A 12,990-nucleotide genomic window follows, 5' to 3' on the forward strand; every position below is an offset into this window, starting at 1 on the left:
CAATGCAACACTTGATTTTGCATCTCCCGACCGAGGCACGATTGGGGGGGCCTGTGCAGAATCGTTGGTGCTGCGCAACTAAGAGGATGCAGAAGACGCTTCAAGCAAAATGTAAAAATAAACGTAGAATTGAAGCATCGATAGCCAAGGCATTCATTACTGAGGAAGTGGCAAACTTCGTGACAGCACACTACGAAGCCAAAAATCGTCATTTGCATAATCCGAAGCCTCGGTACAATGCTGGTGACCCTAAAAAGGGTCGATCCAACCTTAGCCTATTCAAAGGGGATCTGGCACCAGTCGATGCTTCTAATTCCTTAACGTTGGATTTCGAAGAATGGCAGACCATTTCGTTGTATATCTTCAACAACCTAACAGAAGTGCGGCCGTACATCGAGTAAGTTCTCGGTACATTGTTTCACAACTTCTAATTCCTTTGAACTGCCCTTATTCCCGGATAAATTTGATACAGTTGATACGTCGCCAAATTCTCGTATGGAGCGGTGATCTAAAAGGATTCCATCGAAGAGTATGAGTTTCTGGCAAAGCATGGAGGCGGCTATCCCGGTTTCATCTCTTGGTTCAAACAAACGGTAATTTCCATTAAACCATTTCATTTCTTCGTCTAATTTGTGGCTAGTGCAACAATCCCTTTTGTATTAAACTTGTAGGCTAATTCAGAGCTTATGGACGCCGAATTGAGACAAGTCATTAATGATTTTGACTTTAAGGTCCGTTCATTTGACAAATACGACATCAACGGATAACGCTTCATACCTATGGCAAAGAGCTATCTATGGACGACCAAAAGTCTACAAATTGTTGTGTCTCTGCTATCGGCGAAGGAGATACCGAGTATTATGGAAGAGTTGAAGCAATTTATGAACTTCAAGCTCAAAAGGGATTCTTGCGGCCAAGTTTCTTTCTCTGGTAAGCAAAAGTGCATGACTGCTCTAAGAATGCTTGTACTTGGTACTGCCGCAGATGCGTTGATGAGATGGTCAGAATGGGGGAGAACACATGCCTGAAGACTACTGTCAAGTTTTCACGTGCCGTGGTGCAAGTGTTTAGAGCAAAGTATGTGAGAGAACCAAATGTGCACGACATAGAAAAGTTGTTGGCTATTGGAGACGCCAGAGGGTCTTTAGGAATGCTTGGATCAATTGATTGCATAGATTAGCAATGGAAAATCTGCCCGCCTTCTACATGCCGAGGGGCCTATAGAACCGGGTGTAGTGGTCGCCGCCGCCGTCATCGTCGTCGTCATCGTCGCCGCTGCCCTGCGTCCCGCTGGCGCCACTGTCGTCCGTGCTGCACCCCTGACCAGGGTCGTTGACGCGCGGGGGGTAGGACGACCCGGGCCCGTCCTCGTCATCGCTGCCGAAGACGACGACACCGCCCACCTCGCGTCCGCGACACCAAGCTTTGATCTTCACGTAGGCCCCGCGCTGGCGCTCCACCTGCTCGCGGACGTAGTCCGCCTTCGCCCACTTGATGGACGTCTCGTCGGCGGCGGCCATGTCCTCGTGCTCCTTCTTCATGTGGAGCAACCCCGTCTCGGTCTTTGGCCGGACGAGGCGGTAGGAACGAGGGGAGGGGCGGCCGCCCTCATTGATGACGAGGGCGCCGATGCGGGTGCGGCGCCCAAGTGGCGTCTCCTGCGTCTCCGGCTTGACAGGGCGGAGCGCCGGCGAACCGGAGGAAAGAGAGCCAAACCCCGATGATGAGGAGGTCACCGCCTCCATTCGCCGTGGCGTCCAGGAACTATCGCGGCGGCGAGAGAAGGACGGGGGGCGCCGGGTACTACAGGCGCGGCGTGTTGCCGGCCTCAATGTGGTCCAGGACGGCTTCAAGGGTGCGCCCGGGCACGCCCCCCCCCCCCCATTCGCGTCGTCCGTCAGAGTTGAGGCGACTGCGGGGCACGACGCCGTTTGTGGAGGCGACCTGGTCGTCGTGGCGGCGGTCAAAGTACATTGTCCACAGCGTGTGGCTGTCAGTGGCGTACCTCGGCTCGTTCCGCTTCTCCTCCGACAGCGGCGAGCGGATGCGTGCTATCTCGGTGCGCTGTTCTGCACCGGTTGGCACCGAGGGCACCAGAACGCCACCGGCGCTCAGTCCCCACATGTCCGGGGGCGTCGGGTAGTCGGCCTCGTAGAGGAGGCGTGCCTCGTTCTCGCGCAGATGGCTTTGGCCGACGCCATTCGCCGCCGCTGCGTCGCCTGGGTAATGCTCGGCCATCGCTCGTTGGCGGGGGAAGACCAGGGAAAGGGGCTTCAGTGGCGAGAAGGGCCTCGACGGCGAGTTGTGGCGAGAGAGGCGTCAGTGGAGTTTGTGGCGTTTACCGGCGGGGAGGCCGGCTTTTATAGCCGAGGATGGGCGGTGGAGAGGCTGCCCGCCGGTGCCGCGTGGCGGGAGTGGGCGGGACGCGCCACGCGTCCCGCGTGGCTTCACTGCGCCGTCCGTGATGCATCAATGAAAGGCTGACCGGCGCGGTAGCCTTGACATTGATTCTTGCGGGAACCGAGGCGATGAGGACGACGAAGCGGCGAGTCACTGATACGGCGGGCCCATTCCCGTTCGCGCCAAAATCTGTTTCCCGGCGCCCCAGCGTGCCGGATTCGGCCTGGGTTTGCGGGCGTGAAAATAGGACCGAACAGGCGAAAATTGGGCTTTTGAAACGCGGTTGGGCCGAATTTTCGGTACCGGCGACCAAAAGAAAAAGGCCCGGCGGGGCATGACCGGAGATGCTCTAACGGGAGAAGTAAGTAGGAGGGAGGGTAGGTACAACGTCGCGAGAGGGAAAAGTGCAGCCTTGTTGCCGTGCTGCCCATTTTGACTCCTTTCCTCACCCGCCACCCTGCATCTTCACCTCCCGCGGCGGCGACCAAGAAGCGCGTGGTCGGGACAGTAACGCGGCGAGTTAAATGCGTGCTCCCAGGTAACCGCTCCCGTTCCTCCGGCTCCAAATCGCGCCGTGGAGAAAGGGCCTCCGAATCTTTATTTATTGAATTGCGTTTTTCTCTCCCAACATGCAGATTCCTTTGACTGCTCTGCCGCCATCACCGGGGCCAATTGATCCGTCCGGCGAGCCGCTGAAAATCGCGCCCTTTATCCGCCACCAAGATTCCCCTAGCCTTTCCGCGTCTCTTCCACGCCCGGCCGGTTGAACCCCCGCTTGATATCCGTCGCTGTCGGCTTTCATTCCTTTGGGACAAGTGCCAGCCCCTTTTGGTTCTTGGGGTTGAGGAGGGCCGGAGCCCTACCGAGACCACCGTAGGCGGCAATCCCTCCCTGGAGACCAGCCGAGGCGATGAGCAACAAGAGCGGCGGCGTGCTGTTGCAATGCGCGGAGGCGACGGCAGCGGATTGGGGCTGCTGCTTCCTCTCCCTCTCCGTGCCACCACCTCCACCTGCTGCGCCCTGTGATGCAGATAGCAATGGTGGATTCAACCTGGCATGGACCCTCCACCAGTCCTTCCACCCACCCGCTGGTCTCTTTGCCAGCGTCGGCCACAAGGTGGGGGTGGGCCTCTCGGCCTCCTCCTCCGGCGCCACATCGTCGGGAAAACCCCCAGACCCGTACAGAAAATACGTTTCACCGCAGGCCGTCGAAACATCCCTGCCGGTGCCGGGTGACGGAGTGGGGTTCTGGGGGAAGGGGAAGAAGAAAGCGGTGAAGATCAAGATAAAGGTTGGGAATTCCCACCTCAAGAGGCTCATCAGCGGGGGGATTGCAGGTGCAGTGTCAAGGACAGTTGTCGCGCCTTTGGAGACGATTAGGACACATCTGATGGTCGGCAGTAATGGGAATTCATCCACGGAGGTGTTTGAGTCCATCATGAAGAATGAAGGATGGACTGGATTGTTCCGCGGCAACTTTGTTAATGTCATTCGAGTCGCCCCGAGCAAAGCAATCGAGGTAACTAATTGATCCATGGCTGCCCTGTTTTCTTTATTGTGCACCATGGTTCCCTTGTTTTGGATATTGATTCTATTATTGTAATTTTTTGTGATGTACTAGCAGGAAACTTATTTACCATAATGTTAAGAGTCCTTGCCTATGTTTTTTCTTTTGATTAGCATATAAATGCACATACCAACTCACATACAAAAATTAAGCGTCACTTGTTCTAGATCAGTGCCCGTTTCTGTCCAAGTTTCGGCTTTTTTACTATTGTCTTAGGTCCTTTTCGGCAAAGTGCCTACATATATTCTTCAACTAAGTTTACTATTTAACCCTGGCTAACTTCTTCTTTTTTGTTTACAACTGAAGTACTATTAGTCGTATTAGTGATCACTGAGAAGTCCAAGAGCTTATAAGCTGAATTTACCCGAACATATATTAAGAGCTTTCCTGAGCTAGGCCACTCATGACTAATCCTTCAATCTAGTTCAGAAGAGATCTCGGGCTTTGATGTCTTCATATATATTATTTGATTCAGTATTTGTTTCAGAAGAGCTTTCGTGATACCAGAATTTTTATTTCAGTTTGATTCTTCTTAATATATTATTGTTCTCATTTCGTCATTAGGGACCCATTATGTTACCAGAATGAAATTATAGGTTTATATAACAAGGAATCGTTGTAGTTTACCCAATGAAAACAGTTGATTTTGGCAGTTGCCAACTTGCCTGTCCTCTGCTCAAGCTGGTCTACAATATAAGTAGGTTGAAGTCTTAAACAAGGTTTCGAACCACTGGTTCCTTTTTTTGTACAAGATCAGTCAAGATAACATATCAGTGCCTATTCCAGTTTCCACAGACCATAATCCATATACAAGAAACTTCGCATTGCCGTTTTATTGCCATGCACCTGCCAAAGTCTCCGGATTATGTTCATCATTTAAATATTTTCATGCCTGAAGTGTTATATGTGAGCAGGGATTGAAACTTCAATCATGTCTTGACCATCGCAGTCTAATCAATCTGTTCATTTAATTATAGTGCTTTACAACCTCTAATGCTATTTACCTTTTCAATCAGTATTTTATTGAGAATATTTCTGTGCTAGCTTATCTCTTATGCAGTTATTTCCATAAGGTTTATCCTCTTCCTTAATGCTTGTTTTGACCCTTTTTTCCTCTTGTTGCAGCCTTTTGCCTTTGATACAGCTAAGAAGTTCCTAACCCCCAAATCTGGGGAAGAACAGAAGATCCCAATCCCTCCTTCACTAGTGGCAGGGGCTTTTGTTGGTGTCAGCTCAACTCTGTGTACATACCCTCTGGAACTAATTAAGACTCGATTAACCATACAGGTTAGTGGTATTACGCAAGAACTGTCTGGATGCCAGAAAAACACTTCTGTTAAGAGTTTTATAACAACACATGAAGTGCATATGATGAATGCCATCTAATTGTGCAGAGAGGTGTGTATGATAACTTCCTCCATGCATTTGTGAAAATTGTCCGTGAATAAGGCCCTGCTGAGCTGTATAGAGGCTTAACCCCAAGTCTAATCGGAGTAGTGCCATATGCAGCAACCAACTACTTTGCGTATGACACCCTTAAGAAGGTGTACAAGAAAATGTTCAAGACAAATGAAATCGGCAACGTTCCAACCCTCATTGGGTCTGCTGCAGGAGCCATCTCAAGCACTGCCACATTTCCTCTTGAGGTTGCCCGCAAGCACATGCAAGTCGGAGCTGTTGGCGGCCGGAAGGTATACAAGAACATGCTTCACGCTCTCCTGACCATTCTCGAGGACGAAGGGGTTGGGGGCCTCTACAGAGGACTGGGGCCTAGTTGCATGAAGCTGGTGCCTGCTGCTGGGATTTCGTTTATGTGCTACGAAGCTTGCAAGAAGATACTGATTGAGGAAGAGGACGAATGAAGCGTTCCTCGACAGCGGCGTCATAAAGGGGTAGTGGCTTGAATTTTGTTTGCCGATCCTATTAAGGATCTGAATCTGATCCTGGGGCCTTCCCCCCAAGATACGAGGGCTCGGTTTCGCGACGGACAGCGGGGAAACTTTTGGCCTCCTGTGAATGAAGTTACCTGACTAAGCTCAATAATTGTTGCTACAAGATTTCAAACTCTTTCTGTAGTCTCAGCTTGCCCTGACGAAAAGTTACATAAGTTTCCAGTTTGCTTTGGGATACTATATGCATGAATGAAGCGTGTGTTTTTCAGATTGTTAGGGGGTATGAAACCAGTGAAATTAACTCCGGAGACATCAAATTTTACATGAGTGGCATCAAGATTTATCTTTTTCAGTTCATTGTGTTATGGACTTCTGATTTTGACTCCAACTCATGGCAAGTCTGGTATGGACTTTTGATTTGATGCCAACTCGTAGCGAGTCTTCCAGAGTGACACTTAAATTCTCAGCTCTTGCCACAATTGCATTGCAAAATTAACATTACCAACAGCTGCAGCATGCATTTTTGAATCAAAATATCAAATATGTATATGTTTAATAAATTCTAGAGGTTCGCATTGATCAAGAACTGAACACATATTCATCCTCTCTCTCGCCCTGCTCCCGCTGTAACCAAAAGTAATAACAAAAGAAAACAGAAGCCATCCTCTCTACATGACTAGCAATTTCTAGGTCTGCTCCTCCTCGTCTTCTGCTGCCTCCTCCGCCGCAGCCGTGGCCATCAACTCATCAAACTTGTCGCTCTTCCGCAGCACTATCTCAATCTGCGCAAAATGTTCAACGTAAATATTTCCCGGGCAAGAGAACAATATCTGAATGATATCCTGCTAAAAACAACATTCTGATGATATGACAATATGAATTATTCTGACCTTGGCCTTTTGGATTGGCCGCCCTCTCATCTCATCCTTGATTTCCACAGTGGATGTCCTAATCCCTGCACATATTGTTCTTGGTTAGACAAACTTTGTACGAGGGGAAAAAGTGTATAATGTCGGGCGAGGGGAAAAAGTTCTTACTTGTCTCGAACGCCAAACCATTGTTCTTCAGAATCTCTGCCACTGTCACGACCGTTGCTATGGCTGCAAGCATATTGGGCAGACATGTTAATGAGCCCTGATCGATTGTGGTGTTCATGGTTTAAATTGTCTCATGAAAATACTATGGCAGTACTGATCTTTATCCAACACTATATACATATCATAATGTGAAGCCGCAGTTGCTTTTTATTCCCTATTCAATCCTTGAAGTAGTGGCTTATTAGAAATTAAAAAAAAGTCAATCAGAATCATACTAAGGCCTATTCAATCCTCAAAAGTAGTGGTTTAGAAATTTAAAAAAGGCCAATCCAAATCATGCGGCAATCGCAGTCGCAGACATATTTGTCAGGGTGCAAGGAAGGATAGACGACGTACCCATGCCGAGTGCGGAGAGCTCGACCTCGCCGTGCTGCTGCATGTACCTCTGCACGCGATGCAAGGGAAAGAATCAGCGCCCACCCGGCCATGGCCTAACAACGAGACCCGCAGGCGATCGATCGATTGATCGACGCGTGAACAGATATATTGAATACCTTGGCGAGGTTGACGTAGAAGAAGAGGGGTTTCTTGGTGTTGGACACCTGAATCCGGTTGCTGCTCCCGCCGCCGCCGCTGCCGTTGGCGGCCCTCGCTCTCTGCGCCTCCGCCGCGTCGCCCGACATTGGTGACGCCGCTGCTAATAGCAAGATCGAACGGTCGGCCGGCGGTGATTCGCTGCTCGTCTCGATCGTGCGCAGGACGGGTTCGTGGCTCGTGGCTTCAGGTTGGAGGGAGGAAGAGGGGGCGTGGCGATATTAATGGCTGTATGAGACGATCGGATGAGAAGGCGAGTCGGATCGGGAGCGGGTCGTGCGAGGAGTCGGGTACCGAGTCCGTGCCCAGCTCCAACTCAAATAGTTTACGAGTGTTTCTCTCAAAACAAAGATATCCTTCTAATTTCCTAATTTTACAAGATGTCCGGACCTCTAAAAACAAAAATATACGACCTCTGTACCAAAATAGAAGACCTTTTTTTCTGCGAAAATTCTTGTATTACTCAAAACTCAGAATTACAATCACGACGTACAATATCAAGGACTTCTCCGGGTCCTGACCCAAGCCATACCGCAGTACGAACTTCAACACTACCAAAGTTGGCCATAAAATGACTAGCTAAATTTTGACTACGTCGAATATGAGTAATACAAGAACCACGTTCCTCTAGATTATCCTTGATCTCTTTGACTAAGAAAGCAAATTTAGATCTATTCATAACAACACTCTGCACCATCGTTACGGCTTCCAGACAATCAGATTCAACTTGGATAGGTAGATTGCTCCATTGGGAGGCCAACATTAGGCCTTCCTTTATTGCAAAAATCTCCGTCTCTAGAACATCATCATAGGAGAATAGATGCCGACATGAGGTGAAAAAAATGCTCCCATCATGAGCTCTGAGAATCATACCTGCTCCGGCAATTCCATTTAGGACCGACCCATCGGTGTTAAGTTGGGTTACCAAAAGGGGTGTTGTTATTGCATGTATCAGCCATGAGTGGGCAACAAGTTGAGACGGGAGTCTTTCCTATATGCATGTTCACATTTGGGTCGATGGCAATGGATTGAAGAGATTCAAGATAGCTAGCTAAGAATCTGCACGAGACTTCCACGGGTGGTGCTGGTTTTGCATGGATTATTTCGTTGCGAACATACTGATACGTCCATTTTGCATCAAGCTTTTATATCAATATTTATTGCATTATGGGCTATTATTACACATTATATCTCAATACTTATGGTTATTCTTTCTTATTTTACAAGGTTTACCATGAAGAGGGGGAATGCCGGCAGCTGGAATTCTGGCTGGAAAAGGAGCAAACGTTGAAAACCTATTCTGCACAACTCCAAAAGTCCTGAAACTCCACGAAACATCTTTTTGGATTTAATAAGAATTTTTGAGCGAAAGAAATACATCAGGGGTCCCACACCCTGTCCAGGAGAGAGGAGGGCGCCCCCCTATAGGGCGCGCCCCCTATCTCCTGGGCCCCCTGGTGGGCCCCCGGTGTCCATCTTCTGCTATATCAGAGCTTTTACCCTGGAAAAAATCGTGGGCAAGCTTACGGGACGAAACTCCGCCGTCACGAGGCGGAACCTTGGCGGAATCAATCTAGGGCTCTGGCGGAGCTGTTCTGTCGGGAACACTTCTCTCCGGGAGTGGGAAATCATCACCAACGTCATCACCAACGATCTTCTCATCGGGAGGGGGTCAATCTCCATCAACATCTTCACCATCACCATCTCCTCTCAAAACCCTAGTCCATCTCTTGTATCCAATCTTATATCAAAACCACAAATTGGTACCTGTAGGTTGCTAGTACTGTTGATTACTCCTTGTAGTTGATGCTAATTGGTTTATTTGGTGGAAGATCGTATGTTCAGATCCTTTATGCATATTATTGCTCCTCCGATTATGAACATGAATATGCTTTGTGAGTAGTTACGTTTGTTCCTGAGGACATGGGTGAAGTCTTGCTATTAGTAGTCATGTGAATTTGGTATTCGTTCAATATTTTGATGAGACGTATGTTGTCTTTTTCTCTAGTGGTGTTATGTGAACGTCGACTACATGACACTTCACCATTATTTGGGCCTAGAGGAAGGCATGGGGAAGTAATAAGTAGATGATGGATTGCTAGAGTGACAGAAGCTTAAACCCTAGTTTATGCGTTGCTTCGTTAGGGACTGATATGGATCCATATGTTTAATGCTGTGGTTAGGTTTACCTTAATACTTCTTTTATAGTTGCGGAAGCTTGCAATAGGGGTTAATCATAAGTGGGATGCTTGACCAAGTTAGGGCAATACCCAAGTACCGGTCCACCCACATATCAAATTATCAAAGTACCGAACGCGAATCATATGAACGTGATGAAAACTAGCTTGACGATAATTCCCAATGTGTCCTCGGGAGCTCCTTTCTCATTATTAGAAATTGTCCAGGCTTATCCTTTGCTACATAAAGGATTGGGCCACCTTGCTGCACTTTATTTACTATATTTACTTTTTACTCGTTACCATTTATCTTATCACAAAATTATCTATCACCTACAATTTCAGTGCTTGCAGAGAAAACCTTACCGAAAACCGCTTATCATTTCCTTCCGCTCCTCGTTGGGTTCGACACTCTTACTTATCGAAAGGACTACGATTGATCTCCTACACTTATGGGTCATCAAGACTCTTTTCTAGCACCGTTGCCGGGGAGTGTAGCGCTTTTGGTGAGTGGAACTTGGTAAGGAAACATTTATATAGTGTGCTGAAATTTTCTGTTACTTATCACTATGGAAACTAATCCTTTGAGGGGCTTGTTCGGGGTATCTTCACCCCAACCAGAAGAGCAAAGAGTTGTTTCTCAACCTACTGAACTTTATGAAAATATTTACTTTGAGATCCCTTCGGGTATGATAGAAAAATTGTTAGCTAATCCATTTGCAGGAGACGGAACATTGCATCCCGATTTACACCTTATCTTTGTGGATGAAGTTTGTGGATTATTTAAGCTTGCAGGTATTCCCGATGATGTTGTCAAAAGGAAGGTCTTCCCTTTATCTTTGAAGGGAGATGCATTGACATGGTATAGGTTATGTGATGATACGAGATCTTGGAATTATAAGCGATTGAAGTTGGAATTTTACCAGAAGTTCTATCATATGCACCTTGTTCATCGTGATCGTAATTACATATATAATTTATGGCCTCGCGAAGGAGAAAGCATCGCTCAAGCTTGGGGGAGGCTTAAGTCAATGTTATATTCATGCCCCAATCATGAGCTCTCTCGGGAAATGATTATTTGGAACTTTTATGCTCGGCTTTCTCTTGATAATCGCAACCTGCTCGATACTTCCTGTGCTGGTTCTTATATGCTAAAAACTATTGATTTCAAATGGGACTTATTGGAAAGAATTAAATGCAACTCTGAAGATTGGGGTTCCGACGATGGTAAGGAGTCAGGTATGACACCCAAGTTCGATTGTGTTAAATCTTTTATGGATACCGATGCTTTTCGTGGATTTAGCGCTAAGTATGGACTTGACTCTGAGATAGTAGCTTCTTTCTATGAATCTTTTGCTACTCACGTTGATCTCCCTAAAGAGAAGTGGTTTAAATATAATCCTCCTGTTGAAGTGAAAGTAGTTGCACCTATTACAGTCGAAGAAAATACTATTACCTATAGTGATCCTATTATTCCTACTGCTTATGTTGAAAAACCTCCTTTTCCTGTTAGGATAAAGGATCATGCTAAAGCTTCGATTGTTGTTCGTAAGAGTAATACTAGGACTTATACACCTCCTGAGCAAATTAATGTTGAACCTAGTATTTCTATGGTTAAAGATCTCTTGGACGAGGATTTAGATGGGCATGTTATTTCTTTCTGTGGTGAGACTGCTAATATTGCTAGGCCAGATACTAAGACACGTAGACCTGTCGTAGGCATGCCTATTATTTCTGTTAAAATAGGAAATCATTGTTATCATGGCCTATGTGATATGGGTGCTAGTGCTAGTGCAATACCTTATACTTTATATCAAGAAATTATGCATGACATTGCACCCATTAAATTAGAAGACATTGATGTTACCATTAAGCTTGCTAATAGGGATACCATTAAACCCTTTGGGGTTGTTAGAGATGTTGAAGTTTTGTGTGGGAAGGTTAAATACCCTACTGATTTTCTTGTTCTTGGTTCCCCACAAGATGATTTTTGTCCCATTATTTTTGGTAGACCCTTCTTGAATACAGCGAGTGCTAAGATTAATTGTGAAAAGAATATTGTCACTGTTGGCGTAGATGGTATGTCTCATGAGTTTAATTTTGCTAAGTTTAGTAGACAACCTCGTGATAGGGAACCACCTAGTAAGGATGAAATTATTGGTCTTGCTTCCATTGCTGTTCCTCCAACTGATCCGTTAGAACAATATTTGCTAGACCATGAAAACGATATGTTTATGAAGGAAAGAGAGGAAATAGATGAAGTGTTCCTTAAACAAGAACCTATGCTGAAACATAACCTTGCCGTTGAAATTCTTGGGGATCCCCCTCAACCCAAGGGTGATACCGTGTTTGAACTCAAACCATTACCTGATAGTCTTAAGTATGCTTATCTTGATGAAACGAAAATATATCATGTTATTATTAGTGCTAACCTTTCAGAGCAAGAAGAAGAAAGATTATTGAAAACTCTGAAGAAGCATCGAGCTGCTATTGGATATACTCTGGATGATCTTAAGGGCGTTAGTCACACATTATGACAACACAAGATTACATTGGAGGACGATGCCAAACCAGTTAGAGATCCTCAACGACGACTAAATCCCAAGATGAAGGAAGTGGTAAGAAAGGAGATACTAAAGCTCCTTGAGGCAGGTATTATTTATCCCGTTGCTGATAGTGAATGGGTAAGCCCTGTCCATTGTGTTCCTAAAAAGGGAGGTATTACCGTTGTTCCTAATGATAAAGATGAATTGATCCCGCAAAGAATTATTACAGGTTATAGGATGGTATTCCGTAAGTTAAATAAAGTTACTAAGAGAGATCATTACCCTTTACCTTTTATTGATCAAATGCTAGAAAGACTTTCCAAACACACTCATTTCTGCTTTCTAGATGGTTATTCTGGCTTCTCTCAAATACCTGTGTCAGCGAAGGATCAATCTAAAACTACTTTTACTTGCCCTTTTGGTACTTTTGCTTATAGATGTATGCCTTTTGGTTTATGTAATGCACCTGCTACCTTTCACAGATGCATGATGGCTATATTCTCTAATTTTTGTGAAAATATTTGTGAGGTATTCATGGATGATTCTCAGTTTATGGATCCTCTTTTGATGATTGTTTGAGCAACCTTGATCGAGTCTTGCAGAGATGCGAAGACACTAGTCTCGTCCTGAATTGGGAAAAGTGTTACTTTATGGTTAATGAAGGCATTGTCTTGGGGCACAAGATCTCCGAGAGAGGTATTGAAGTTGATAAAGCCAAAGTTGATTCTATTGAAAAGATGCCATGTCCCAAGGACATAAAAGGTATAAGAAGTTTCC

At 46.2% G+C, this 12,990-nt stretch overlaps 1 protein-coding gene and 1 pseudogene across 1 annotated transcript; one reads left to right on the plus strand and one right to left on the minus strand.

Annotated features, from left to right (window-relative positions):
• The first annotated feature begins 2,797 nt into the window (after nt 1-2,797).
• Nucleotides 2,798-6,211, plus strand: LOC119328284 (annotated as a pseudogene).
• Nucleotides 6,212-6,379: 168 nt separating this feature from the next.
• LOC119303719 (uncharacterized protein At2g34160-like) lies at nt 6,380-7,776 on the minus strand. Its single transcript, XM_037580859.1, has 5 exons — nt 7,451-7,776; nt 7,293-7,341; nt 6,897-6,959; nt 6,750-6,814; nt 6,380-6,641 (listed from the first exon to the last, which is right to left on the minus strand). The coding sequence occupies exons 1-5, from the start codon at nt 7,577-7,579 to the stop codon at nt 6,546-6,548; spliced, it is 402 nt and encodes a 133-aa protein (XP_037436756.1). The 5' UTR covers nt 7,580-7,776; the 3' UTR covers nt 6,380-6,545.
• Nucleotides 7,777-12,990: the final 5,214 nt, after the last annotated feature.

The sequence above is a fragment of the Triticum dicoccoides genome, chromosome 1B, assembly GCF_002162155.2.
Source record: "Triticum dicoccoides isolate Atlit2015 ecotype Zavitan chromosome 1B, WEW_v2.0, whole genome shotgun sequence".
Classification (NCBI taxonomy): domain Eukaryota; kingdom Viridiplantae; phylum Streptophyta; class Magnoliopsida; order Poales; family Poaceae; genus Triticum; species Triticum dicoccoides.

Excerpts from the sequence above, each read along its gene's own strand:
- LOC119303719 (XM_037580859.1), bottom strand. The coding sequence starts at position 7,579 with ATGTCGGGCGACGCGGCGGAGGCGCAGAGAGCGAGGGCCGCCAACGGC. Across the intron at positions 7,342-7,450 it reads TCTACGTCAACCTCGCCAAG|AGGTACATGCAGCAGCACGG; the intron begins GTATTCAATATA and ends CATCGCGTGCAG. Across the intron at positions 6,642-6,749 it reads GGCCAATCCAAAAGGCCAAG|ATTGAGATAGTGCTGCGGAA; the intron begins GTCAGAATAATT and ends CATTTTGCGCAG.